Source organism: Moschus berezovskii, chromosome 1 (assembly GCF_049115385.1).
Source record: "Moschus berezovskii isolate FMDL1 chromosome 1, NW_MosBer_1.0, whole genome shotgun sequence".
Lineage (NCBI taxonomy): Eukaryota > Metazoa > Chordata > Mammalia > Artiodactyla > Moschidae > Moschus > Moschus berezovskii.
The window spans coordinates 94805064-94830638 of NC_142460.1; the positions used below are offsets into that span (position 1 = coordinate 94805064).

The following is a 25575-nucleotide window of genomic DNA, read 5'->3' on the forward strand; positions in this document are numbered from 1 at the left end:
TTGGCCAAATCAGATGCAAACGTCGTTTAAATTTTTTTAGATTACGAAAGTATGGTAACACATTTACAGGAGACTTGGAAAATGCAGAAGAAAGTTACATATAGTTTCACTATACATTACAATTATTTTTTTAAGTAAATTAAGGTTTTCATTTGGAGTTTCAATATCAAACTCTCAAAAATTAATAAATAGAAAAGTAGAAGGATGTAGTAGACCTAAAAAGCAGTATGAACCAATTCAACATAGTAATCATTAAGATTTATATAATTTTCACATAATAGCAGGATACAAATTCTATACAGGTTCCCATAGACTATAAACGAGAAGCCACTGGAACATATCCAGGGACATAAAACAAGGTGGAAAAATTTCATAGTCTAAAGGTATTGAAATCACACTGTCTGTTCTCTTTATCACTGTGGAATTACATTAGAAATCAGTATCAAAATAATACCTGAAAATAACACACATAGTTTCGAATGCTATGTGACATTTACCATTAGAGATCTTTGACTAAGCCATTAAAAGCCTCAATAAAGTTAAAAGACTGAAAAAACCCAGAAGGTGATTGCAGAGAAGAAAGGATTTAAATGAGAAATTAATATCAAAGATACTTTAAAGGTCTCATGTATTTGGAAATTGAACGTCCATGTTTAAATGATGGTGTATGTAAGAAGCCATAACAAGGAAAATTAGAAAATATTTGTAACAGAATAAAAATGAAAAGATAATTTATCAGAATTTGTTGCATGCAGCTGAAGCTGCTCAATGCAACTAAATAAAATATGGAGTCTTGAATAAGGTATGAAAACAAAAGACTGGACAGTAGCATAAAATTTTGTGAAATTTGAACTAAATCTGTACTTTTGTTGATAATAGTGTATCACATGTTAATTTCCTGGGTTTTTTTTTTTTTTTTAGTATTTCTTTATATTCTCAGAATTGGATTAGAAATTTCAAACCTCATTTAGATTTTTTTTTAAAGTCACTAAAATAATAAGTGTGGAAGTGCACACATGCACATGTTTTCATCCACCCAGCCAGCCTATGTTTTTTGGTTGGTGCATTTAATCCATTTATATTTAAGGTAATTATCACTATGGGTGTTCCTGTCACTAATCGTTTGGGGTTTCATTTTTGTAGGTCTTTTCTGCTTCTTGTGTTTAGCAGGACTCCTTATCTTTTTTTTTTTCCCATTCAGGTTTTAATCTTTATTTATTTCCTTAGAGAAAGCAAAGCAGTGTAACTTATCTCATAGTTGTCTTCTCTTTGGACTTCAGTGAACCTTTGACTTACAAGTAAATTAGTGCTTCAGGTTCATAATAAGTAAATGCTCCATTTGGTTAAACGTTTTGTATTCTTTTGCAGCACAGTAATTATTGAAAGTAAAGTGTGCTTTATTGCTAAGGCAAAGTGAAGAACAGCTAAATTCACACATTTTAGCTGTTTCTAGCTGAATCTATATTTGGGTTTGGTATCAATCTAACTGGATGCTCCCAATTTCAATTAAGCTTATTTAGTCAAATTCTAGTAGTTTAATGATTTATTTTCTAAAAAGGTAGTATCTTACTGTACTCTTTGGGTAGTTACATGTTGCCCTAGGGTACTATAGAGCTTATCCTGTTACTATCTTGTTAGTTATTTCTTAAATCTGTATGTTTTTAAATATCTCATTCAATTTGACTTAAAATGTTTGCTTTTTAGGTTCTCAACCCATTTTACATTTTCCAGTTGTTCAGTGTTATACTCTGGAGCACAGATGAATACTATTACTATGCTATAGCCATTGTGATTATGTCTGTAGTATCAATTATAAGCTCCCTGTATGCCATTAGAAAGGTGAGTCCAATTTATTATGGTTTTCACAACTGTATTTGTACTTTGTAATAACACATAAGATGTGCAGAATGATATTTGGTATAAAGCACGTTCTTGATACAGTTTTTCTTTTAGTTATGTGAACATGTACTCTTTTGCCCTCTTTTTGAGGTTGGGGAAGGCAAATGCTTTTTAAAGTCAGAGTATCACTTGATTGCTTTGGGACTGTAGGGGTCTCTAGTTGCTTATCTTAGACTGGAATACTGGAGGGCTGAATCTGTTTTTAGGGCTGTCTTGTTAAAGTGCTTCTTCTTTTGTTTGGGGCTGAAACATTGAATGATCTTTGAATCTTTTGGTCTTGACTTTTTTAAAGGTAGAGTAATATGTGTTTATTATATTAGCTTGCATGCTAAGTCACTTCAGTTGTGTCTGACTCTTTGCGCCCCATGGACTGTAGCCCACCAGACTCCTGTCCGTGGGATCATCTAGGCAAGAATACTGGAATGGGTTGCCATTTCCTGATATGAACATCCACGGGATGTTCCTGACCCAGGGATCGAACCCGAGTCTTGCATCTCCTGCATTGCAGGCGGGTTCTTTACCACTATATATTAGTTTATCTTATTTTATATTACCCTTGCTTTCTAATAGATTGAAGAGTGAGTTTATATTAATGAGTTAAAAATTTTTTTCCTCTGATTCAGCAATATATTATGTTACATGACATGGTGGCGGCTCACAGTACTGTGAGAATTTCAGTTTGCAGAGTAAATGAAGGTAAGTACTTAAGTTTACTCTTAGAAAAGTAAATAGAAAAAGATATCCACTATGCACTAATGTGTGAAGCAAGCCCAATATATTATGCGTATACATGCAGTTCCATAAGAAACGAAAATGTGTTTGGATTTATAATCATGTCTCTGTATCAAGTTCATTCATTTATGTGAAATTGTATTTTTCTATAATGTGACAGGCACTGTACTAGGCTGTCGGGATGGACATAGTCCTTGCCATCATTGAACTTCAGTCTAGTTGGAAAGACAGATGATAAACAGAACAATGAAGTGTGATAAATGATAGGGAGGGTTCAGGGAACTGAGATATTAGAGCTCATTTAATATAGGTGTCATGGATGGCTTCTTTGAACAGGTATATTTTAAGTGATTGAATTAGCCAGATAAAGTATAGGTGAGAAAGTGATAAGGCAGGGGTGAGAGAGGGAGATAAGAGGATTCTAGTGCCGAAAGGCCTGGAAATTAAAGAGAGTTTGTTCATTGTAATAACTGGAAGAAATTCAGTGTGACAGATGCAGCAATTAGAGGGTAGACAGTCTTTTTAAGACTTCTGAAGGAATTTGGACTCTCCCAAAAGACAGTGGAAAGACATTGAAGGGTTTTAAGCAGGAGAGTGATATGATCATATTTGCCTATTTGAAAAAGTCCTTCCGATTACCATGTTCAGACTTATTTAGAAGGAAGTAATATTGAAGGCATGATATGAATCAGCGTGAGGGTTGTGGACACGGAGTGTGGAGAGATGTCTTTGAAAGATACTTAAATGCAGGCGTTGAACAAGGTTTGCTGATAGAGTGGTGTCAGGCTGGTGGGGGATGGATGTTGGTGTCATTTAATTAAATAAGGAACACTGGAGGATAATCAGAATTGTAGGGAAGGATAATGTTTTGGACACATTGGTTTGCCCAGTGAGATATGGAAGAGATTAAGGATACAAGGGAGGCAGCTCAGCATCATGGGTCTTGGAGACAGCAGCCTCTTTGATTTATCAGGAAAACCAAATCAGTCTGCATTCTCTTCGACTTGGTATCCCACATCCAAGCGTGAACCCAAGTTAGCCTAGCAGGTTGTTTTCTTCCTTGTGCTTCTTGGTCACTTGCTACTGTAGCTGATCATATTGCCTTTCCTAGCTGCAGTCTTAAGGTGTGTGGTTTATTGGCGCTCTTCCCCTTCCCACTCTGCCGCTGCCAAAGATGCTGGGCATCTCTCAGTGTATTTCTTCCTTACCCCATCAATAGTCCAGCAGATCTTTGATACTTAGTTTCCCCATATACCTAAGGGTTAGAATTTCAAGTGGCAGGAGGGTATTGAGTCAAGTTTTTAAAATAAAGGATCATATTAAGAAATGAAGAGTATTATACTTACTACATGTAAATAACTTTAGAATTCTTTGCTCTTAGCTTAGTAAACTACTTCTACCTTTTTTTTTGTAGAAAGAAAAGAATATTTGTCCTAAGCATCACAAACAGTAGTTTTCTCCTCATCCATCTTTGCTTAGAAACTAGTGTAAGTCTCTTCTAAGCATAGTTTAATAAAATCGAGGGGTAGGGGAAGAAAGAATGCCCAAATAGAAGGCCATCTTTTACTTAAGAAAATCTTGAAAGAAGTGTTTAACTAACTTGAATATAATACATAAATTTCTAAGGAAATAACTAGATATGATAGTTTTATTTTATACATTGATTTAAAATAATGTGTAAGATATTTTGGAACTGTTTTAGAAATATTGAGAAGACAATGAAACAATGTGGATTATAAATAGTAGCCATGAGGAAAAGAATGCTGTTGGAAAAGAAAGTGCTTTCAGTGCTTTTCTCTGTTTCCAGGGGATTATGGAAATCTGAGGTTATGTACCTGTTGCAAGGGTCCTGGGTGGATGTATTGCCTATTTAGCTCACAGGGCTGATAACTAAGATTGACCATCCACTGTTGAAATGAATGTTGAAACCCACCTATCTGTTAGCTTAGAGGGGACTTGACATTAACTGTGTGCACTTGGTGTACTATCCAGGGACAAACTAGCTGACACATGATAGACACTGCTCTGTTAGCTTAAGGAATAATAATTTTGTCAGAACTCTTCATCTATTGGGATTTTCTTATTTAACTCCATTATATTTGTAATGTCTTACTGAGATCAGGTGACCTTTGGATCGATCTTTAGTTTGGTGAATTTTTATTACAAGTTAAAGAATACTCTTTTCAGACCTTTCTTTCTTTTTCTTTCCTTAAATTCAGAAATAGAAGAGATCTTTTCTACAGACCTTGTGCCAGGAGATGTCATGGTCATTCCATTAAATGGGACAATCATGCCTTGTGATGCAGTGCTTATTAATGGTACTTGCATTGTAAATGAAAGCATGTTAACAGGTAAACTAAATGAGTAGAAACCAACTGAGTTGCTTATAATGATATTAGGGCTAAGTACTTACTGATTAAGCTTGTATGAGCATTAACTATGCAGTTTGTAACCTTCACTCACAAACGTCATGTGATAGATATTGAAGTTTTTTTTTTTTGTTTTGAGGGAACCAAATCCTTCATTATACTCAGCTGTAATACTAAAGTATAATGCTGGTGCTCACATCTCTTGTCCAGCTTCTGTTCATTCTTCTGACAGGAGGAAATGCTTTATAGGAAGGGACTAGGAAAAAAGTTATTTCCCCACAGCATATTTATTGCTGTTCACTTTGATGTGCAAAATGTAGGAATAAAAAAGTTGATATTTTTATTAAATTGGGGAGAAATAGATTTCAAAATAACTTCCCTTTGGAAATTCAGAATCTGGAGGTAGAGCTTTATATCTTTTTATCATATGACTTTTTAAATTGTCATAGTCAATCTGGCAAGAAAGTGATTCTTATATAATACATTTTTGAACTATTAAGAATCTGTCTTAAAATACACTCATGCAGATAAACATCCCTGCACACTTGTTGCCCTTGACACAAGAAGTGTGGATGCTACAGAGCATAACGTTGTAGCAGTAAAATGATTTGTAGTTTGTTGCTGTTAGAGGATTACCACACTCCTCTTTGCTCAGATGCCTGTTCTTTTCCTGTGTGTGTGTGTGTGTGTGTTGGGGGATTGTTGGGAGGTGAGGGCAGTTAGGACTGGATCGTCACATGTTGTGTGTTCTTGGAGTTGCAGAGTGCTTCCCAAGTTAGTTCTCAGGGGTCCCAGAACAGGTGCTGTGGTGATGGCAACAACCTTGTCTTCTTATGAAACTTGATGTAATTATTTCCAAGTGATTACCGTTGAGTCACAGACGACTTTAGAGAATTACTATGGAAGACAAGATTTGTTATTTCTGGGTAAGGAAATTAGAAGACAAAAGGCTGATTGATTAAGCTGTATTATTTACATTTGAGAACTTTTAATAACCGTTGTCAACAGTATTTAACATTTAGTACATGTAATAACTCAAGATTTGTGTGTTTGGTACTGATTTCTATGGTTTAATTTATGAGTTTTTTTTTTTAAAGGAGAAAGTGTTCCAGTGACAAAAACTAATTTGCCAAATCCTTCAGTGGACATGAAAGGAACGAGAGATGAATTATATAGTCCAGAAACACATAGACGACATACTTTGTTTTGTGGGACAACTGTTATTCAGACTCGTTTCTACACTGGAGAACTTGTCAAAGCCATAGTAGTTAGAACAGGTAGAAAATACTTAATCCTTTCTTGCATGGTTTAACACATTTGATGCTTATTGCATGTTTAAAAATAGATTCTGAGAGATAATTATTTTCTTATAGAGTTACTACAGAATCATTTTCTTCTTAACTTTTTTTTAAAAAAGGATTTAGTACTTCCAAAGGACAGCTTGTTCGCTCCATATTGTATCCCAAACCAACTGATTTTAAACTCTACAGAGATGCCTACTTATTTCTACTGTGTCTAGTGGCTGTGGCTGCAATTGGGTTTATCTACACTATTATCAATAACATTTTAAATGAGGTATGTACGTGGGAAACCCTTAATAGAGTTTGATTCTTAATTATCACATGTAGCTGTTGAGGATTTGAGATGTGTCTAGCGAGACTGGAAAATTGAAATCTTAATTTAAATTAATTTAATTTGGAGCCATATGAGACTTGTAGCTGTTATGTTAGAAAGTACAGATGTAGAACATTACCATCATAGCCGAAAGTTTTTATCAGGTTTAGATGATCTTTTATTTGCTTTCTTGTAACTTAAGGGAGGAGTGATCACATACTCCCCAAAAGCTTTATTCTTTTTTCTTTTTTTAACCTCTGGTATATACAGCATTAAAATTATTTGTGATTACTGAATTGAAGATATTTCTAAGGGACCTTGTCAGATTTCTTTTTTCTGTCCCTTATAAAGACTCTGATAGTAGTAGAGACAATATCTAAAAATATTTACTTTGAAGTATGTAGTGTATGAAGTATATGGGGCTATTAAAGTAGGAATTTAAAAAAACAATAGCTCTCATCTCACAGCCCACTAATAATTCATTGAGCTTTCTATTTTGCAGCATCTCTAAAGGAAAAAAATTATAAATAATTAACAGATGAATATGTATGTGCTTAATATATATATAAAATTAAAGAAATACTCATTGGATTAATATTTAATATTGGGGTGTGACATTTATTTTTATGTTAACTGTAGGTTGAAGTTGGGGATATAATTATCGAGTCTCTTGATATCATTACAATTACTGTGCCGCCTGCACTTCCTGCTGCGATGACCGCTGGCATTGTGTATGCCCAAAGGAGACTGAAGAAAGTGGGTATTTTCTGTATCAGTCCCCAAAGGATCAACATCTGTGGACAACTGAATCTTGTTTGCTTTGACAAGGTTGGTTCAGTTTCATAATCATTCTTAAAGGTCACTTTGTAGTTTTGTAAAGCTAAAGTATTTAGATTAATGGTTTCTGTGTTCTTTATCAACTAATTTGCACACATTTTAAAAGAAATGTTTTACAGACTTTCCTTTTTTAAAACTTATTTGGCATCTGTATCATTTTTATATTATTTTTTCATTTTTTTTTCAATTTTTATTACTTTGGATATTTGCCCAAATCTGCAATTAACCAGTCCTTCTAGAATTATACCTTGTAGTAGTAGTTAAATTTATTTGCTCTTTCATGTTTTTAACAGAATAGACTTCATACAGATATGTTTTCTGGAATGTTATTGCTATGAAATATATACGTTTAGTGTTTGCTGTATGATTTTATTGAATGTATTATAAAATTACAAAGGACACTGATTATATAATTTCATATGAAAATGACAGATTTTTTTTTACTTGTTTGAAATACAGAGGGTTCTCCTTTCCTCACGTGGGATCAGTTTTTCTGAAAGTTCAGAGAACTAAATCTTGACCAGGTTCTTCTGGGTAACTGATATGATACACATATGATTTTTGTGTGTCATCTTTATTATCAAGAAAAAAAAAGTGAGGTGTATTTTATTAAGGAAAAAAGGTCATAACTTAATGACTGTTTCATATTAAATTAATCTGTTCAGAAAATTTTATTTATGTTTGATCTTTTTTGAAAATGTTTAAAAAGTTTTTAAGCAGACCCAGAAGTGGGAAAAAAAGATGCAAGTGAAATAAACCCTCAGTTACCCATTATCCTACTTAAACAGTTAACCAGCATTTTGTCAGTTTTAACTTTAAATTGTCCCCTCATTTTGAAGGTGGCAGCATCAGACATTGTATTACTTTATCCATATGTATGTATGTAGTATGTAGCTCTAGAAGATAAAATAACGTTTTAAAAACACATTACCGAATACCATTATCACTGCTTACTACTACACTTAACAGAATTAACAGCCTCCGTATTACCTAGTATCCAGTACATATTCAGGTTTTCCTGCTTTATAGTCTGTGTTTTCAGTTGCAATCCAAATACAGATTGCAATGATTGCAGTTAATCAGTAACCATTGTTTTTCTTGCCCTTCTTTTCCAGTCATCTTATTGGAGAACCCAGGTTATTTATTTCCTGAATTTGGCTGATTACACTTCTTGATGTCATTTTACTTTGTTCTTCTTCCCTATTTTGGCTCCATATGCCCTAATCTCTCCCTCCTGTGTTGGCATCCATTGTGATATGTTGAGTGGTGCATTGTTCCACTGTTTAATAACACAAGCACATAAGTATACATTTCTATACATATCTCCCCCACCCCACCCACATAGAGGAACTGTACCAAGGGAGTGTTCTGCACCCTTTTACTCAATTTTGTCTTGAAAGTTATTCTCTGTTAGCACACACACAGATCTTACTCATCTCCTTCCCCCTTTTATGTCTGTATACACTCTATTATGTAAACACAGCATAGTTTTTCATGATTTTGTAAATGTGTGCTTTTATTTTTTTTTTTTAAGACTGGAACCCTTACTGAAGATGGTTTAGATCTTTGGGGGATTCAACGAGTGGAAAATGCACGGTAATTATTAGCTAGACTTGACCATTTATTGTTGTTGTTGTTCAGCCACTCAGTCATGTCTGACTTTTTTTGATCCCATGAACTGCAGCGTGCCAGGCTCCCCTGTCCTTCACTGTCTCCCAGAGTTTGCTCAAACTCATGTGCATTGAGTTAATGATGCCATCCAACCATCTCATCCTCTCTTGTCCCCTTTTCCCCCTCCCCTCAATCTTTCCCAGCATCAGGGTCTTTTATTAGTTTATTTTTAATAAATATATTAATATATGAACATTCAGACTTATAGAAGTTAATGCGACAGCTCTGTACCCACTACTGAGATTAAACAGTTGACATTTTGCCATATCTGTTTCAGATCTCTGAAGCAAAAAGATTTAAAAAGATTTAAAACATTACAGATACTGCTGAAGTCTTCTTCTATCCCTTTGTCTATCCTTGCTCTTGTTCTGAAGTTGTGTTGTTGTCCTTACATGTTTTTATAGTTTACTTCCTGTATATCTACCCATAAACAAGATCTGTCCATAAATAAGTATATACAACTGATATGTACTGTATGTGTTTTTGCCGCCTTTTGGCCTCATAACATTGTTTCCAAGATTCCTCCATGTTGATATGTATAGATCCAAATTATTAATCTTAACTATTGTTTAGTATGCCATTGTGTGACTAAACCATAATATTTGTTCTCCGTTTTTCCTTCCACACTCATAAACAGTGTTGCAATTAAAATTCTTAGGGTTGCAACTCCTGTGAGTATGTGGTTGAGTAATCCAGTTTCTTCACAGTTTCAGTGCTGGATCATGCAGCACATGCATGGGTACCGCCTGCTTACTGTCTAAATGATGATGCAGACTCACTCTCCCTCAGTGCATGGGCGACCCTGCTGCCCGGCATCCTTGCCAAACTTGGTACTGCCAGACTTCTAATTTGCCCAAATGAATAGCTACGAAATGTTATTTCATTGTGGCTTTGTTAGGAGTTTCCTCATTACTTATAAAGCTGAACATTTTTTCAAATTTTTGGAAGGAGGATTACTTGGCATTCTGTGTATTGTCAGTTTATATCCTGATTTTTTTTTTTTAATGATGTTGTTTGTCTTTATCTTATTCATTTATTAGAAGTCCTTTGTATTTTTGGGGTGATAATCTTTTTCAGTACTATGCATTATGAAAATATTTCTCCAGTCTCTGTTTTACATTTTTTACTTTATTGCTATCTTTTGATGCTTAGAAGTTTTACTACGATAGTTGTGTTTTTGCTGGTTTTTTTTTTCTCTCTTGAAAGTGGGATTTTGGCTTATACAGTCTGAGAGAATGTTGTTTGGTTCATGTAATGTCAGAGTTGGCACATCTTGGTAAATAGCATATCACATTGTGAACTTACTTATCCCTAATGATGCCTGTTGCTTTTAATTCTGTTTCATCGAATATTCGTGTGCTTACATACCAGCTTGCTCTTGACTAATATATGCCTGTGTATCTTTTTTTCCCGTCTCTTTTCACTCTTTCTCTGCCATTGTGTTCACATTTATTGTGATTTCAGATATATTTGAAATTATTTCTGCCACTGACTCTTACCCCAGTTCCCACACACAGATTTCATATTTCTCTCATTTTTTCAGAATTCATACATCCTAATTTTTATTACTTGTCCGTAAGTTATTAATATTCATATTTAGCATCTGAAGTCTATGAATGTCTTTTTTTTTTTTTAAGATTTTTTTGCTTCTGTTCTAAGTTTTGGTTTTTTGGCCGCAAGGCATGTTGGCTCTTAGCTTCCTGAACAGGGATCGAATCTGTACTTCCTGCGTTGAAAAGTAAAATCTTAACCCTGAACCGCCAGGGAAGACCCTATGGGTGTCTTTATTAGTTTCTAACTCCATAAAACCTATGGACTGTAGACTACTTTTACTTTTACCTCCCTTTTTGTATGCATTTGTTGTGTAGCATTTTATGATTTTTATGATTTTGGTTTTGTATGCAGTCTACATGCTAAGATGTACCTAGGTTGATGGATGGTTCGGTAACCATTGCTTCTTATATCTCATTACTGTGGATTAAATTGCCATGTTTGTAGATGTCTTAGTCTTTAGTAATGTTTCTTTCTCCTTTGTTGTTTAAAAAATACTTTTTTATGCTTTATTTCTGCAGTTTCACCATGATCTTTTTGTTTGTGTGGGACTAATTTTGCTTCTTGATTCCAAAGATTCATTCTTTTCATAAATTCTGGAAAGTGTGCAGCTTCTTTTTATTCCCATTGTGGCTTTCCCCCCATTCTTTCTCTCCATCTGGGAATCCTAACCATATCCTGGATAATAAATTTCATTTGGTTTTTTTCAAATCTGGCTCTCTCCTTTCCCCACCATGGTGTCTTGTTCTTTTTCGAAGTCTATAATTTTAAAATGCCTTCTTTGCATTCTTTCAGATCGCCATTCTATTATCTCCAGTTTATGGGATTCTAATTCTGTCTTTGTTGTGTCTGTTGAGTTGTGAGAATTATTTCCTGGTTCATTTTTAAGTTATGGATTCATTCTTAGCGGAATTTTTTTGTGAGACTCCTTTGTAGCTATGTTGTAGGAGTTTTGACCTTTCTTGGCCAAAAGTAGTGTCAGTGGTACCAGGTAAACTTTAATGTTACTTTTATAACTTGGGGATTTCTGGACTGGACAGTAGCGTATATATTCAAACCCAGATCCCATCCTGAGTAGCTTAGTGGTTTAGAGTTCAGGCCCTGACACCAGACCTCTTGTGTTTGAACCCTTGCTTTGCCACATGTATGCCGTGGCTTGGCAAGTCCCTTAAACCCTTCTGCTTCAGTTTCCTCATCTATAAAATGGTGATAATAAAACACCTTTCTGTGGTATAGGATGAGATGAGGCAAATAAATTTAAAGTTCTTTGAATAGTGCCTAATAAATAGTAAATATTATATAGATATTAATTATTTTCTTGAACTTTGGGTGGGGGAAAAGAGAGAAGCTTATTCTTACTTATGCATTTGAGTCTGTGGGTGAATCTTTTCTTGGGAAAAGAGAGAAGCTTATTCTTACTTATGCATTTGAGTCTGTGGGTGAATCTTTCCTTTTTCCAAGGTTGTAGTTCTTCAAGAACATCTTGGTGAGAGGGATTCTGTCAGTTCCAACTTCCTACTTTGTATGTGGCCAGGGCTTTGTCTCTTGTTCTTGTGTGGTTATTAAAACCAAAGGCCTTAAGGGTACTGAGAGGGCTCCCCTCCCTTCTTCCTTCTCCCCCCGTAGTCACAGCATCTGTTTAAGGTTACACACCTTTGGTTGTCCTTTCCCTGTTTTTGGCACTTAAAATTTTCCCTTTCTTGCTTACAAGCTCAGTTTTGTATTTGAAAGGTGGTGTGTTACACAGTCATTTTATGTTTTTGCAAGAGAGTTTTTGTGTGTTCTAATTTCCCATATGTCCATAGGCAAGAGTTTTAATTATTATTTAGTATGTAGTATTTTCTGTACTGGTACGTCTGGTCTAGTTATTTAGAATCTAAGATAATACTGTATTTTACTCATGTATAATAATTTTCATGGAAGAAAATGTTTTTGAATGTCAAAATCTATAATGAAATTAATACATGCAATATGTGCATAAATGCAAACATTTTATTTCTACTTTTAAAAATAATAAAACCTGAAAAGTTCTGTTAAACTACTGTCTTCAGTCTTGGGGTTTATGAATCTAATTCAGTGCGTTTTCTATATAGTTTTCTTTTGCCAGAAGAAAAGGTTTGCAGTGAGATGTTGGTGAAGTCTCAGTTTGTTGCTTGTATGGCTACTTGTCATTCACTTACAAAAATTGAAGGAGTGCTTTCTGGAGATCCACTTGATTTGAAAATGTTTGAAGCCATCGGATGGGTAAGTTCAATGTTTTAAAATACAGTTAACTTCAGGAAAATAGTAAAAACTTGCAGAAGAATTATTTTTTCACCTTGTTTTGATTTTGGTCTGTCTCATATAAGGAACTATGTAATTTCTAAAGATGTGTCACTGGAGAGATATTTACAGTTGTGTAGAAATTCAGTTTTGGTTTAATTGACTCATTCAAACAACCTTTAATAGAGGAAGACCTGGACCTGCTCAGGGCCTTGTTTTATGTTTACAGGAGAAAGCAGGATCAGTATCTTGAGGCAGTAGGTCTAAGCAATAAGGTGGTCTCAGTGACTCGGTTTGTTGGCCATAGGGAAAAAGTGCAGAGTGGTCATGTGTCTTCAGCCCCATGTTCTACTCCCTGTGTCCTTCCTCTCTCTCTCTCAACACACACATGTGCGCACACGCATGCTCACAGAGGTTTCTGTTCACTTCTTTGTTTGTTTTGTCATTGATTATTTTAATTTCCGAGTGCTTGCTCTGGTTGTTAGTATTTTCCAGCATCCAGTTCTTGTTTTACAGGTATTAGTTTGTATTTCAAGTTCCCTTCTTGGTTCTGAATTTTCCATTTTCTCTAGGTTCAGTTTTTTCCCCCTTCCTATACTTAATCTTCTCCTTTATACTTTTTTTAAAAATTGAGGTGTCATGGACATCTTCTTGTTGATTTTCAGTATATTTCTTCATCCTACTTTCATATTTAAGAATGAAGGTTTGATTTGACACTCTGGGTAGCTGCTGCAACAAGGTTTTTATCCTTGCCCGTATGTATGTTGGTCCTGAGAAGTATGTTGGTATGTTGGTTTTCCTGGGAAGGGTCTTCCTTGAATGGGACGGCTGCCTGGGGGAGCCTGTTGTATTGGGGCCCATCAGCAGGTCTTGAGTTCAGGAGAGAAGTAGTAGTCTTTTGGTTGCTTTCCCACGCTCTCCCACAGTGCTTGCACAAGCAGTACCCTGGAATTCTGCCCCTCATTTTAGCAGCCCTTCTTCCTCTCAGGGATATAGTTTATATCTATAGAGTATGACTTTTTTTTTCTTTTGCTTTGATCAGCTATTCTGACTGACAAGTTTGATCCCGCCTCTCTGTCCTTTTGTGTTTATCCTGGACTACTGTTTCTTTATTGCTGTATCCATCATTATATTCCAGTTCTACTCTGTTTACTTTTACAGAGTTATTTCTTTTCTTGTGTTTTGGGTTAATATTTTGAAAGGTGGGGGTAGAGGGGATGAGTGACGAAGTTCTCTGCCATCTTCTGAAAGCCCACAGTGAATACTCATCAACTTTAACTCCTTAAAAGAGGCCCACTTCTTTTATAAAGAGTAAAACAAAGTATAGTTGATTCATCTCTGATATTTTCTAAACCTTTTCTCCAGCTGATTTTGGTAGATTTATTGCTCTGTATGTGACCCTTAAAAAGTGGGCTAAATAAGTCAGTTTGTATAATAAATAGCATGCTTTTTTGACTCTGAGATGCTTTGATATTTGATCTTACCACAGAGTATCTATGGAATGTTTTTATATAACTAAGCACTGCTGTTATTTAAAGTGATTAATACCATGTAAGATGCATGCCAATTTCAGAGATGTTAAAATGTTTCTTAAGAATTGTGTAAAATTGGCTAATTCAGCATAGTTATCTTCCCCATCATTTTCCCACTCATGATTCCTTCACTTACAGAGTGAAATTAGTTTCTTATTCATATATGTGTATTCAATATGTTTTTTTATTGAATTTTCCACCAAAAATAGTTTAACATTAAATTTCAAGGAGCTAGTGCTTTAATTAAATGTGTTCAGACTGGGAAAACTGGGCTTCCCTGGTAGCTCAGTGGTAAAGAACTCACCTGCCAATGCAGGAGACATGGGTTCAATCTCTGGGTCAGGAAGGTCCCCTGGAGAAGGAAATGGCAACCCACTCTAGTTTTCTTGCCTGGGAAATCCCACGACAGGAGCCTGGCGGGCCTACAGTTCATCAGGTTGCAAAAGAGTCGGACATGACTTAGCGACTAAACAACAACAACAACAAGCTGGAAATTTAAATTTACATCTTCCTACCTCAGTGAGCTCCTGACCCAGTGGTTCTACTAACCATATCTGAACTGCATATTTTGAATCCTCTTCTGTTAGCAGCAAGGAATCTCTGGATGATAGACTAAAAATTTTTGGAACTGCAGGGACCTTCTGTATTTTATAGAACTAGTCTTTAGACTTAATTGGTTATAGGAGCAATATTAGAAGTTCTTCTCTATTTCTTTACTAACCTCTGCCTCCCCTCTCCCACAGGTTACTAGGACTTTAAAACTAGCTTTATTTATATTTTGTTTTACTTAAAAAAAAAAAAAACTTAACTGAAGATAGCCATAATGTTTTATTTTAAAATGGAACCGGTGAGTTGAATTTGTTTGTTTCATGAATCAATGTGTTGATTATTTTCCTTTCAGATTCTGGAAGAAGCAACTGAAGAGGAAACAGCACTTCATAATCGAATTATGCCAACTGTGGTTCGTCCTCCAAAACAGCTGCTTCCTGAATCTGCACCTGCAGGAAACCAAGAAATGGTATGGAACTGCTTGATAATACTTTCGGTGCTCACATTTTCTCCTCATTTTAAGATATTGCTGGAAGGTGGAGTCACATGTCCTTTTTAAAACTCTGATGCAGATATGAATATCTGTACTGCATTTATCAGAAACTACACCTGGTGTGTTGCAGGCATTCTATGTAAAACATTGATATTTAACTCTCAGTGCTGTTCATTTCATTCCTACTTACCAAGCAGTTTAGAGCCTTGTGATTTAGATACATGGTGGTTAAGACTTTTAGTTTGTATCTGTATTCCTAGGATTTAATAGAAAGAATATGTGGAAGCCTTTATTTTTAGGTTAATTTTTAAATATATACCTCTTAGTTCGTTTAAGAGCTTAATATGTTAATATTCCTAGGATAGCAGAGTGTTTTAAAATACCCAAGAATAAACTTTTTTTTTTTTTTTTTAAGAAATGGGAGCTGGTAGAGAAGCAGTCTTAAAACCTGACTTTGAAATATTAAAAATTCTGTGTTGTTTTCCAAATAATTTTTTGTGGATATGCAGTTAAATTTTTTTTCGCTTGAGTGTGTTAATTGACTTAATCTGTACTTTTACTTTATTCTTCTTGTCTTGTTTTATTTTTAGGAGCTGTTTGAACTTCCAGTAAGTGAAGAATATTTACTCATTACCTAAGTATATCTTTAAAAAAGTTTTTTTTTAATTGAGGTATAGTAAATATACTGGCATATGTTTTAATTCTTTGAAAAATAATGAATGGTTTGTGCATCTTTTGAAATTCCGTAGGCTGTTTATGAGATAGGAATTGTTCGCCAGTTCCCATTTTCCTCTGCTTTGCAACGTATGTGTGTGGTGGCCAGGGTGCTCGGGGACAGAAAGATGGATGCCTACATGAAAGGGGCACCAGAGGTCATTGCTGGTCTTTGTAAGCCTGAAACAGGTAAGGAAGCAGCAAGACTTTGAGTGAAATTCTGATATTTGTGTAAGCTGGTAGTCACAGTTCTAATAATGACCTTCATTTTCTCTTTTTTAAAAGTTCCTGTTGATTTTGAAAAAGTTTTGGAAGATTACACAAAACAGGGCTTCCGTGTGATTGCTCTTGCACACAGAAAATTGGAGTCAAAACTGACATGGCACAAAGTGCAGAATGTTGGCAGGTACACATTGATGAATGGTTTTGCCTACAGTTTTTCCCATAAGGCATCATTTATGTTTTTGAAAGTCTTATTCAATCATTTATATTCAGTTTATTATTTATTAAGTAAATGATTATTGGATATGTGCAAATATATAACATAATTCAATGTTTTAGGCAATTGAGGTAAACGTACAACTCCCTGGAACTATTTTTAATTTATTTTTCAATGTTTATTGAGTGCCTGCTCTGTGTTGGGCATGTTCGAGGAACATAATTATGTTTTTGGTAAACATAATTCTACAGAAGTTTATTTTCTAGTGATCTACAGTTATTCCTTGGTATCTATAGGGGATTGGCTCCTGGACCTGCCATGCAGATTCAACTGTGGATCTTCTAGTACTAACAGTATTTATTGAAAAAAATCCATGTGTACATGGACCCACACAGTTCACACTCATGTTATTCAAGGGTCACCAGTACTTGCTTTTGCCTAGTAGTTGAAACCAAGTGCTCATTTGATCAGAGTATCATGAGTCACAATAAATACACCTTCCACCCTCACTGCCAAAGGTCGGATGGCCATTACCAACATCACATTTACCTCCAGTTACAGCTGTGTTTCATATTTAAGGATTGTCCTGTTATAGTAAAACTGATCTAGCCTGACCTTTTGAAAAATAACATGTTTGGTTAGTAATATTTCATGGTGTACCTAGCATTTCAAAGCAGAAAGAAAGATTTATTGGCTCTCCTGCAAATTCTGCCTATCAAATAGACTTTTCTTTTCCCATCCCTGCTGTCATTGTCTCTAATTCAGGGACTTAGCTCTTTTTTCCACTTTTTCCTTTGTCTAATCTGTGTACCACACCCTGTCCACTGAGAGGTCTTTAACATTCAAATCTAATACCAGTCTTCTACCTGGAATTCTTAAATAAATGCCTCTCCATCACCTTTCAGAGGAGTTCATGATCAAGAATATAAATCAGGAAAGAAACAATGAAACACATACTTAATTTTTAAAAAAGGGTAAATGATACAGATAATTATCAGAAAAGGACATATAAATGGCCACTGAACACATGAAAATGATGAGACACTTCAGTTTTGGGGGAACTACAGAATTAAACCACAACCAGAATTTTTTCTTAAAGTTTACAAAATTCAAAAGATTGACGATATGAAGTGTTACCGAAGGCTTGAGAAAATTTTAACAAAAATACTGCTGCTGCACTATTGATTGTAAATTCATAAAGAACTTGCATAATACCTATTAAAATCTAAATTTACTTATTCAATTTGACCCAGCTTGTACAGTTCAAGGAATTCAGCCAAAAGAAATATGTCTATGTGAGATAAGATTCAAGTTTAACTAGTGTAAATATCATAACTATGATAGTGGTTAAATTATGAAGTATTAATACTTCTTTTAATTATTCTGAGCTCATTAAATGAAAAGCACAGTGCAGTGTTTATAGTGCAGTCCCATTTTTCTGGATGAAAATTAAGGGAGTGGAGTGGATAGCTAAATAATAACTGAAAGGAAAAGCAACTTTAGGAATTCTCCCTATTAAAACAGAGTATTGGGGGGATTTGGCCTAAGCAGGAACATAAAAAAAAGCAGTAATCAAATGGTTTGAGGCATATTTGTGATTAGGAGCCACACATGTAAAATACTGTATCCTAATTTCTACGAAGGGACATTAGAGTTGCCTTTCTTTATAGCTTTGCCTTTTGCCACTCCTCCTCCCAGACCTTAAAGACTGAGAATTGAGTTGCCTCTGGTTCTTGAGCCTGTCTTTCAGGCAGCCTTCCAGCCTTGGACCGACTATTCCGTCTGCCCAGGATACCCTACCCTCCCTATCAACTCTTCTCTCTCTGTGCTTCCCTTCCTCATCTTTCAGTCAAGGTCTTCTCTGTGTTTCCATTCTATCTGTTGTTCTCTTATAGCTTGAACCTGTGTATCTTGAATTGATTATTGTACTCTTCATTAATTAGAGGGCAAGATTTCTATGACCGGTATCATTCATAGGAGAGTTAGGAAACCAGCTGCAGGCAGAAACCAGACAGGAAAATGGTTACAGAACTTTGACCCAGTAGTTGCACATTGGTACAGCTTTGTGCTTAGAAATGCATTTTCAAGTTTCAAGACTGACTTCTCCTGTTACCTCCAGCAGTATCATTTGTATTAAGTTTTCTAACTGTTCTCTAATATCTTTACCACCCATTGAATAAATTATATAATTTTAAAGGTGTTTAGATTTAGTTGCTGTTTACTTAAGCACCCTTATAGTTTAATTTTGTGTAGAAAACCACTTGGTTAATCCAAGTCTGAAATTTTGGTTCTTAATTTCAAGTCCTGCTTTCTCCATTGAAGAGAGTATTTCTGTAATAGGATTTCGATATCTTTAGTTTAAGAATGCTGCTATCAGTTAACAGACTTCTCCGTTATAGTACTGAAGCACATATTATTTTTGTGTGGTCTCTTTGCTTGCATGTCTGTTTCCCCACAAAATGGTCTTGAGAGGAGTCGTATTAGGAGTGTTAGTCACTCAGTCGTGTCTGACTCTCTGCGACCCCATGGACTGTAGCCCGCCAGGCTCCTTTGTCCATGGGATTCTCCAAGCCAGAATACTGGAGTGGGTTGTCATTGCCTTCTCTAGAGGATCCTCCCAACCCAGGGATTGAACCCAGGTCTGTATTGTAGGAGGATTCTATACTGTCTGAAATACAGGGAAATTGAGAGTAGAGATCATGGCTTTTCATCTTTGACCTTCCAGTGACTTGTGTAGTACTTGGTGCATAGTAGATAATCACCTCTTTGAAGGAATAGCATCTTGATAACTACTGAAAATTAACATTGTCGAAGACCCATCTCTGGGTTCTGAATAGATCTCATTGTTGGACTGCTAATAGTTTTTGCATCACACTTCCAAGATCAAGATTTTGATCAAGAGTTTTATAAAATTCCTCAAAGACTTGATAGTGAATTCAGTATAACTGGTGAATGTGCCTGTGGTACAGTTTTTTCCTTTTCTTTTTAACATTTAAATTAGGGTATGTTGTGTGGGAGGACAGTAAGGAATAGATATATTTTATGTTCATTCATTTTGTAGGTAGGATACAAGATGAATATTCCTTAGTACTAGAAGAGTTCTGTGTCTTACAAAGATATACATTTCCTAAGAATCTTTATATACCCATGTTTCAAAGGGTAAAATTTAATTTCAAAATGTATTTCTTGGGAATTACTTTTTCAGATTTAAATTTTTTGAGATTGAACTCATAAATTTATACATTTATTCAGCATATAAAATGTTTTTCATTTATAATTGATGGCTATTTTAAATTGCTTTATCAACAAAGTGAACAAATACTTGTTCTCTTGACTAAATCATTATGTTAAAATTTCTTTTTCTGCAGAGATGCCATTGAGAACAACATGGATTTTATGGGATTAATAATAATGCAGAACAAATTAAAGCGAGAAACCCCTGCAGTACTTGAAGATTTGCATAAAGCCAACATTCGCACTGTCATGGTCACAGGTTAGACTTTATAAAAGGACACACAAAAAAATTGAGTGTGACTCTTAGAGTTCACGTTATCCAATATTAAGGCATGATCAGTACATTATAAAAGCCTACTTCCGTTCCGTTCTGTCGCTCAGTCGTGTCCGACTCTATGCGACCCCGTGGACTGTAGCCTACCAGTCTTTCCCGTCCATGGGATTCTCCAGGCAAGAATACTGGAGTGGGTTACCATTTCCTACTTATTGCTATATAATTCCATCTAATACTGCATTATTATAAGTCAAGTAATTAAATTTATCATAGAGTAGCTCCATCCTACGTTGCCCTGTTTCAGCTCTGAATACTTTTCTAAGATAGAGGACAACTTCACGATACACTTTGGAAATCCTTTAGATCTGTTTATAATAAGTACAATGAACTAGTGAAGGACATACTATAAATATTTAGCTGTGCCTTTTTTTGTTATCTCTCTTTAATCATATATTTCTTATAGTAGTGATTTTCCTTTGCTTGTGTTAGTTATTTGTAGATTTGTTTTCTCTACTAGAATATAAGATTCTTGAAGATTAAGAATATGATTGACTTATTTTGGCATTCTCTATAATTTTTAGAACTGTGCCACCAGAAACATGGGAAGTGATTGGTTAGAGTTATATTTTTATATATAGAATAGTACATTTATTATTGTTTGAATGTGTAATAGTGAAAAGAGCCATTTTTTGGTTTCTTTCTTAACTACTTCATTCAAAGGATTCTCTTGGTGTTAACACTGTTGATAATATTAGATAATTACCATTTCTTAGCTGTATGAAATCATGGCAGCTCTAAAGTTTTCTTTCTTAGCAAAGAATCAGATTTAAGGCATTCACTTTATAACGTTTATGTGTTCAGTAAGAGACTTATAGAGAAGATCTGCATATGTTTTTATGTTTAGAAACTCTGAGGTCCATCTGATACCAGAGAGCTTAAGTAACCAAATTTATTAGCGTCCCAGCAATTCTTGGTTCTAGTGACTTTGCTTCAAAGCTTTTTCTGTCTGTATCGCTTGTCCTGTTGTCCTGCCATGACAGAATATGGTGTGTCCCAAGAGGATCTGTCAGGTCACAGGAAGACGTGCTTGGAAACAGTGGGTGGGATTAAGGGAAGAGGAGACAGTAGTACCTCCGTTCTGGTAGCAGGGGGCTCCCCAAACCTTTGCCTGCTTCTCCTGTACATTTGTATTTTCCTCCTTGATCTTGTCTTTACCAGTGTCTTTAATACTTTCCTCTCATGACTGAGAAGTTGTCTGTCTTGCTTCTCTTTATGTTTTATAAAGATTGTATACTTGTCACTTTGCTTTTGTGTGTGTGTATGTGTGTTTATGTGTAATCTTGCCTTTGTAATTCACTTTTTTCTTTATGTTGTGCTCATATTCTTATACAGATTACCAGTCACTTCTTGGTTATTTCAACAGTATTTATTGAGCACTGTGCCAAGCATTGAATGGGTACCCCTAGTGCATGACTCACAAAGGTTGAGAATGTATTTGACTTTAACAACTGTGGGTGAGAATGTTCTGACTATTTAGTATCTATCTTTTGATTTGAGGCTTCCTTTGATTTTGTATGTCCTGATTAACTTTTAACTCCAAGGTAACTTTTAAATTCCAAGAGTAAGGACTCTACATTAACTTCATTTTGTCCAGCCCACTCATGGGGATGGTAGTAGATTCTCAGTAAGTACTTGTTGTTTAATACATTTATGTTTTCATTTTAATGTTAATGTATTTTCAATGTTTTGAAAATTAGGTGACAACATGTTGACTGCTGTCTCTGTAGCCAGAGACTGTGGAATGATACTACCTCAGGATAAAGTTATTATTGCTGAAGCATTACCTCCAAAGGATGGAAAGGTTGCCAAGATAAATTGGCATTATGCAGACATCATAACACAGAGTCATGATTCATCAGCAATTGACCCGGAGGTAATGTCAAGTAGAGTTTTCTTTTTGGAAGCTTGCTTGTTTTAATTTATTCTGAAATAATAAAAAGTGGTGCATTAAAACTAAACAAAACAAAAAGTTAACAAAAACAGAAGCCTGAGCCGTCTCCTCAGAGACTTGGATTCACTAGAATGGGGCCAGATGCAGTATCTCAGTGTTTAAATTTTGATGCTTTTAGCTAAAGGTGAGAAGCACAGTTTTATACTATAAGAATCCCAAGTATTTATCTTGTTTTAAAAGGAGTGGTAAATGGTGCAGATGGTCCATAATATTTGACTCATGGATCATTTCAAATTGAAGCTGATATTTAGACTTCCTTAAGTGTTATTCTTTAAATAAACAATATAGATGGATTATCTTAAAATTGAATTTTCTTTAACATTCAATAAATGTTTAACACAGCGTTTTATATAAAACATCAAATGGAAAAATTTAGTTTTGGAGCAAATATATTAAAAATAGGATTCTTTCACTTGATTTGGCTGCCTAAATACTGTTTTGAATATCTTATACACAGGCTATTCCAATTAAATTGGTCCATGATAACTTAGAGGATCTTCAGGTGACTCGTTATCACTTCGCAATGAATGGAAAATCATTTTCAGTGATTCTGGAGCATTTTCAAGACCTTGTTCCAAAGGTTAGTGATTTGGGTTATGTATGTTTTCATATGAATATATGTCAAACAGTATTTTAAAGAAATTCATGTTTTTTCCAGTTGATGCTGCATGGCACTGTGTTTGCTCGTATGGCACCTGATCAGAAGACCCAGTTAGTAGAAGCATTGCAAAATGTAGAGTAAGTATTGGTGGGTCTTGTTTTTGTTTTGTTTTGTTGGCCACACTGCACAGCATGCAAGATCTTAGTTCCCCGACTAGGGATCCAACCCGTGTTTCCTGCAGTGGAAGCTCTGAATCCTAATCACGGAACTTCCAGGGATTTTCCTGTTTTTGTTTTTTAATATTTATGAATTGTAGTTTTGTTGTCAAAATCAGAAAAGTAACTAATATTTCATGTACATAAATGTGTCAAGCCTCTTTAAAAGAGACTTCCTGGTGGCTCAGTGGTAAAGAATCTGCCTCCAAAGCAGAAGACCGGTGTTCTCTCCCTGAGTCGGGAAGATGCCCTGGAGGAGGAAATGGCAACCCACTCTAGTATTCTTGCTTGGACAGTTCCATGGACAGAGGAGCCTGGTGGGCTATAGTCCATGGGGTCCCAGAAGAGTTGGACACAACTTAGTGACTAAGCAACCAACAAGTGCTTATTTATTTAAAGTATGTATCCACCATTCCTCTTCTAGGTGATAGCCATGAGGTAGAGTTCATTCACTCAGCTTGATAGAAGTAATGTTACAGTTTTAGTAAATAATGATGTTTTCAAGTTTTTAAAGGAGAAATCTTTACTGATAGCCTTAAAAGTAAGTACTAAAGACTAGGCTGGCCTGAGTCCTTTGTGCTAAAGATTAGGCAATTGAGATGTCCATGTGATAGAAATAGAACAGTGACCCAAGTCATTTGAGTTGTAGGCTGGTTCTATTGCAGAGTAACATGCCTGTGGTCATTATAATGAAAAGATTCATTAGTTAGCACTAAGGGAATCTTAGTTTGTAGCTCTTCCTAGTACCATACTGGAGGAAATCTTAAATTAAAAGTTGTGTATTTTAAGAAATTAATAAAAATCTTAACGTAATTTTTGTTTCTTAGTTACTATGTTGGGATGTGCGGTGACGGTGCAAATGATTGTGGTGTAAGTATAGACTTTGTGACTTACAGTTCTTTCTCTGGCTAAGTCAAGTACCCAAGACTCAAAAGAATTTTCTTCTTTAATCCATTAGGCTCTGAAGAGGGCACATGGAGGCATTTCCTTATCAGAGCTCGAGGCTTCAGTGGCATCTCCCTTTACCTCCAAAACTCCTAGTATTTCCTGTGTGCCAAACCTTATCAGGTAGTATACATTAGAAATCTTCCAATTATATTTTTGTAGCTTGCTCTATTAATACAGAAAAAAAATAGAAAGTAATATGAATTTGTTTTAACGGCGTGTTAGTGTACTTGATCTGTAATGCTTTAGCAACAGTTTGATTGCCACTCCTCATTTCTTCCAGTTCTGCTTTGGCTTAGTTCTTTTTGGCAAAAAAGTGCATTGTTGTAACTTGAATGTTGATGTTCATCTGTCAAGATATAATTGTGGTTTGAAGGAGGCATTTAGAATACTTTTATTCACATGCCAACATTTGTTTTCACAGGGAAGGCCGTGCAGCTTTAATGACTTCCTTCTGTGTGTTTAAATTTATGGCTTTGTACAGCATTATACAGTACTTCAGTGTTACTCTGCTGTATTCTGTGAGTACTGACATTGCCAACAGAGATGGTACTTAGTGTTAAGACATTTAAATTAAAAATATTGGGCATATATGTTTCAGTTTGAATATATTCAGTAACTGTGAAACTTAAATAACTAGCACCTATAAATTTTCCTTTAGTTTACTGAATTTTGAGTAGCAAATTGAAAATCTCGTTAATCTGGAATAGCATTTTCTTTAAGGCCAGCAGCTGTGGCGTCAGCCTTGTGAAAAAAAGATAATTATTCTTTTTTTTCCTTTAGCACAGATTGGACATTTTTTTTTCAGAACTCTTCAAAATGTCAAGCTGTGACATATTTTAGAATTTGCAGTTAACTTTGCTATACATTTATAAGGAAAGGCCAGAATGAGAGAAGATGTTTCAACTGTACTTTTAGGACTTATATAAACAAGTGATGTCCCTAGGTACGCCATGGATTTTGTGGTTGAAGTGATCTCACTTTAGATTTTTCTCTGAGTGAACATTGGTGAGATACCAAGGAGTCTTTGTGAAACTATCCCTTTTTACCATATGTGGAACATATCAGGAGGGATGGTGTTGGATATTAAGGAAGCTTCAAGATACTGATTTTCAAGAATGTTGAATATTGTGGGTAGACGTCTGTGCTTTCTTTTTGCCAAAAAACTTTTTAAAGGTTTTTATTGAATGGATTTTTAGAAGCTACCTTTTATACAATTTATATATTAAATTATAAATATGTTCTGTTTCACTAATTTAAAAGCAAATGTGTTTAATTTTTAAGCAGGCCAAGTGTCATTTTGAAGTTGTCATTATTGGGGGGAAAAATTAAAACCAAGGAGGAAAAAGCTAATAAAAGCAGGGGGAAAATAGTATAAAAGTGGTACTATAAGAATAGTTTCTGAACTCTAACTATTTAAAAAATAAAATCCCTTCTCTAGATCTTAAGTAACCTGGGAGACTTCCAGTTTCTCTTCATTGATCTGGCAATCATTTTGGTAGTAGTATTTACAAGTAAGTATTTTGTTTTGTTACTGTTTTTAAAGCATAGGAAATTCTAATGTGGCTTATTAAACTTTGGTAAATTTACATGAAAAATTATAACAGTGCACATCTTTTATGTTTTCTGTGTA

General features: G+C 35.1%; 1 protein-coding gene and 1 long non-coding RNA gene across 9 annotated transcripts in view; one reads left to right on the forward strand and one right to left on the reverse strand.

Annotated features, from left to right (window-relative positions):
• Positions 1-25575, forward strand: part of ATP13A3 (ATPase 13A3) — a 79949-nt gene that overhangs the window by 29711 nt on the left and 24663 nt on the right. For all 7 annotated transcript variants that reach the window (XM_055407561.2, XM_055407551.2, XM_055407587.2 and 4 more), the window contains 20 exons: positions 1705-1839; positions 2523-2595; positions 4851-4982; positions 6098-6277; positions 6418-6575; positions 7254-7442; positions 8986-9047; positions 12767-12917; positions 15369-15485; positions 16100-16117; positions 16259-16412; positions 16509-16629; positions 20031-20155; positions 21928-22103; positions 22639-22761; positions 22840-22919; positions 23825-23867; positions 23956-24065; positions 24367-24463; positions 25384-25456. In XM_055407561.2, coding sequence (XP_055263536.1) covers positions 1705-1839; positions 2523-2595; positions 4851-4982; positions 6098-6277; positions 6418-6575; positions 7254-7442; positions 8986-9047; positions 12767-12917; positions 15369-15485; positions 16100-16117; positions 16259-16412; positions 16509-16629; positions 20031-20155; positions 21928-22103; positions 22639-22761; positions 22840-22919; positions 23825-23867; positions 23956-24065; positions 24367-24463; positions 25384-25456 — 2317 coding nt within the window. The remainder of the gene's footprint in view (positions 1-1704; positions 1840-2522; positions 2596-4850; positions 4983-6097; positions 6278-6417; positions 6576-7253; positions 7443-8985; positions 9048-12766; positions 12918-15368; positions 15486-16099; positions 16118-16258; positions 16413-16508; positions 16630-20030; positions 20156-21927; positions 22104-22638; positions 22762-22839; positions 22920-23824; positions 23868-23955; positions 24066-24366; positions 24464-25383; positions 25457-25575) is intronic.
• Positions 1-25575, reverse strand: part of LOC148778774 (uncharacterized) — a 63687-nt gene that overhangs the window by 7686 nt on the left and 30426 nt on the right. The gene's annotated exons all lie outside the window — the stretch shown is intronic.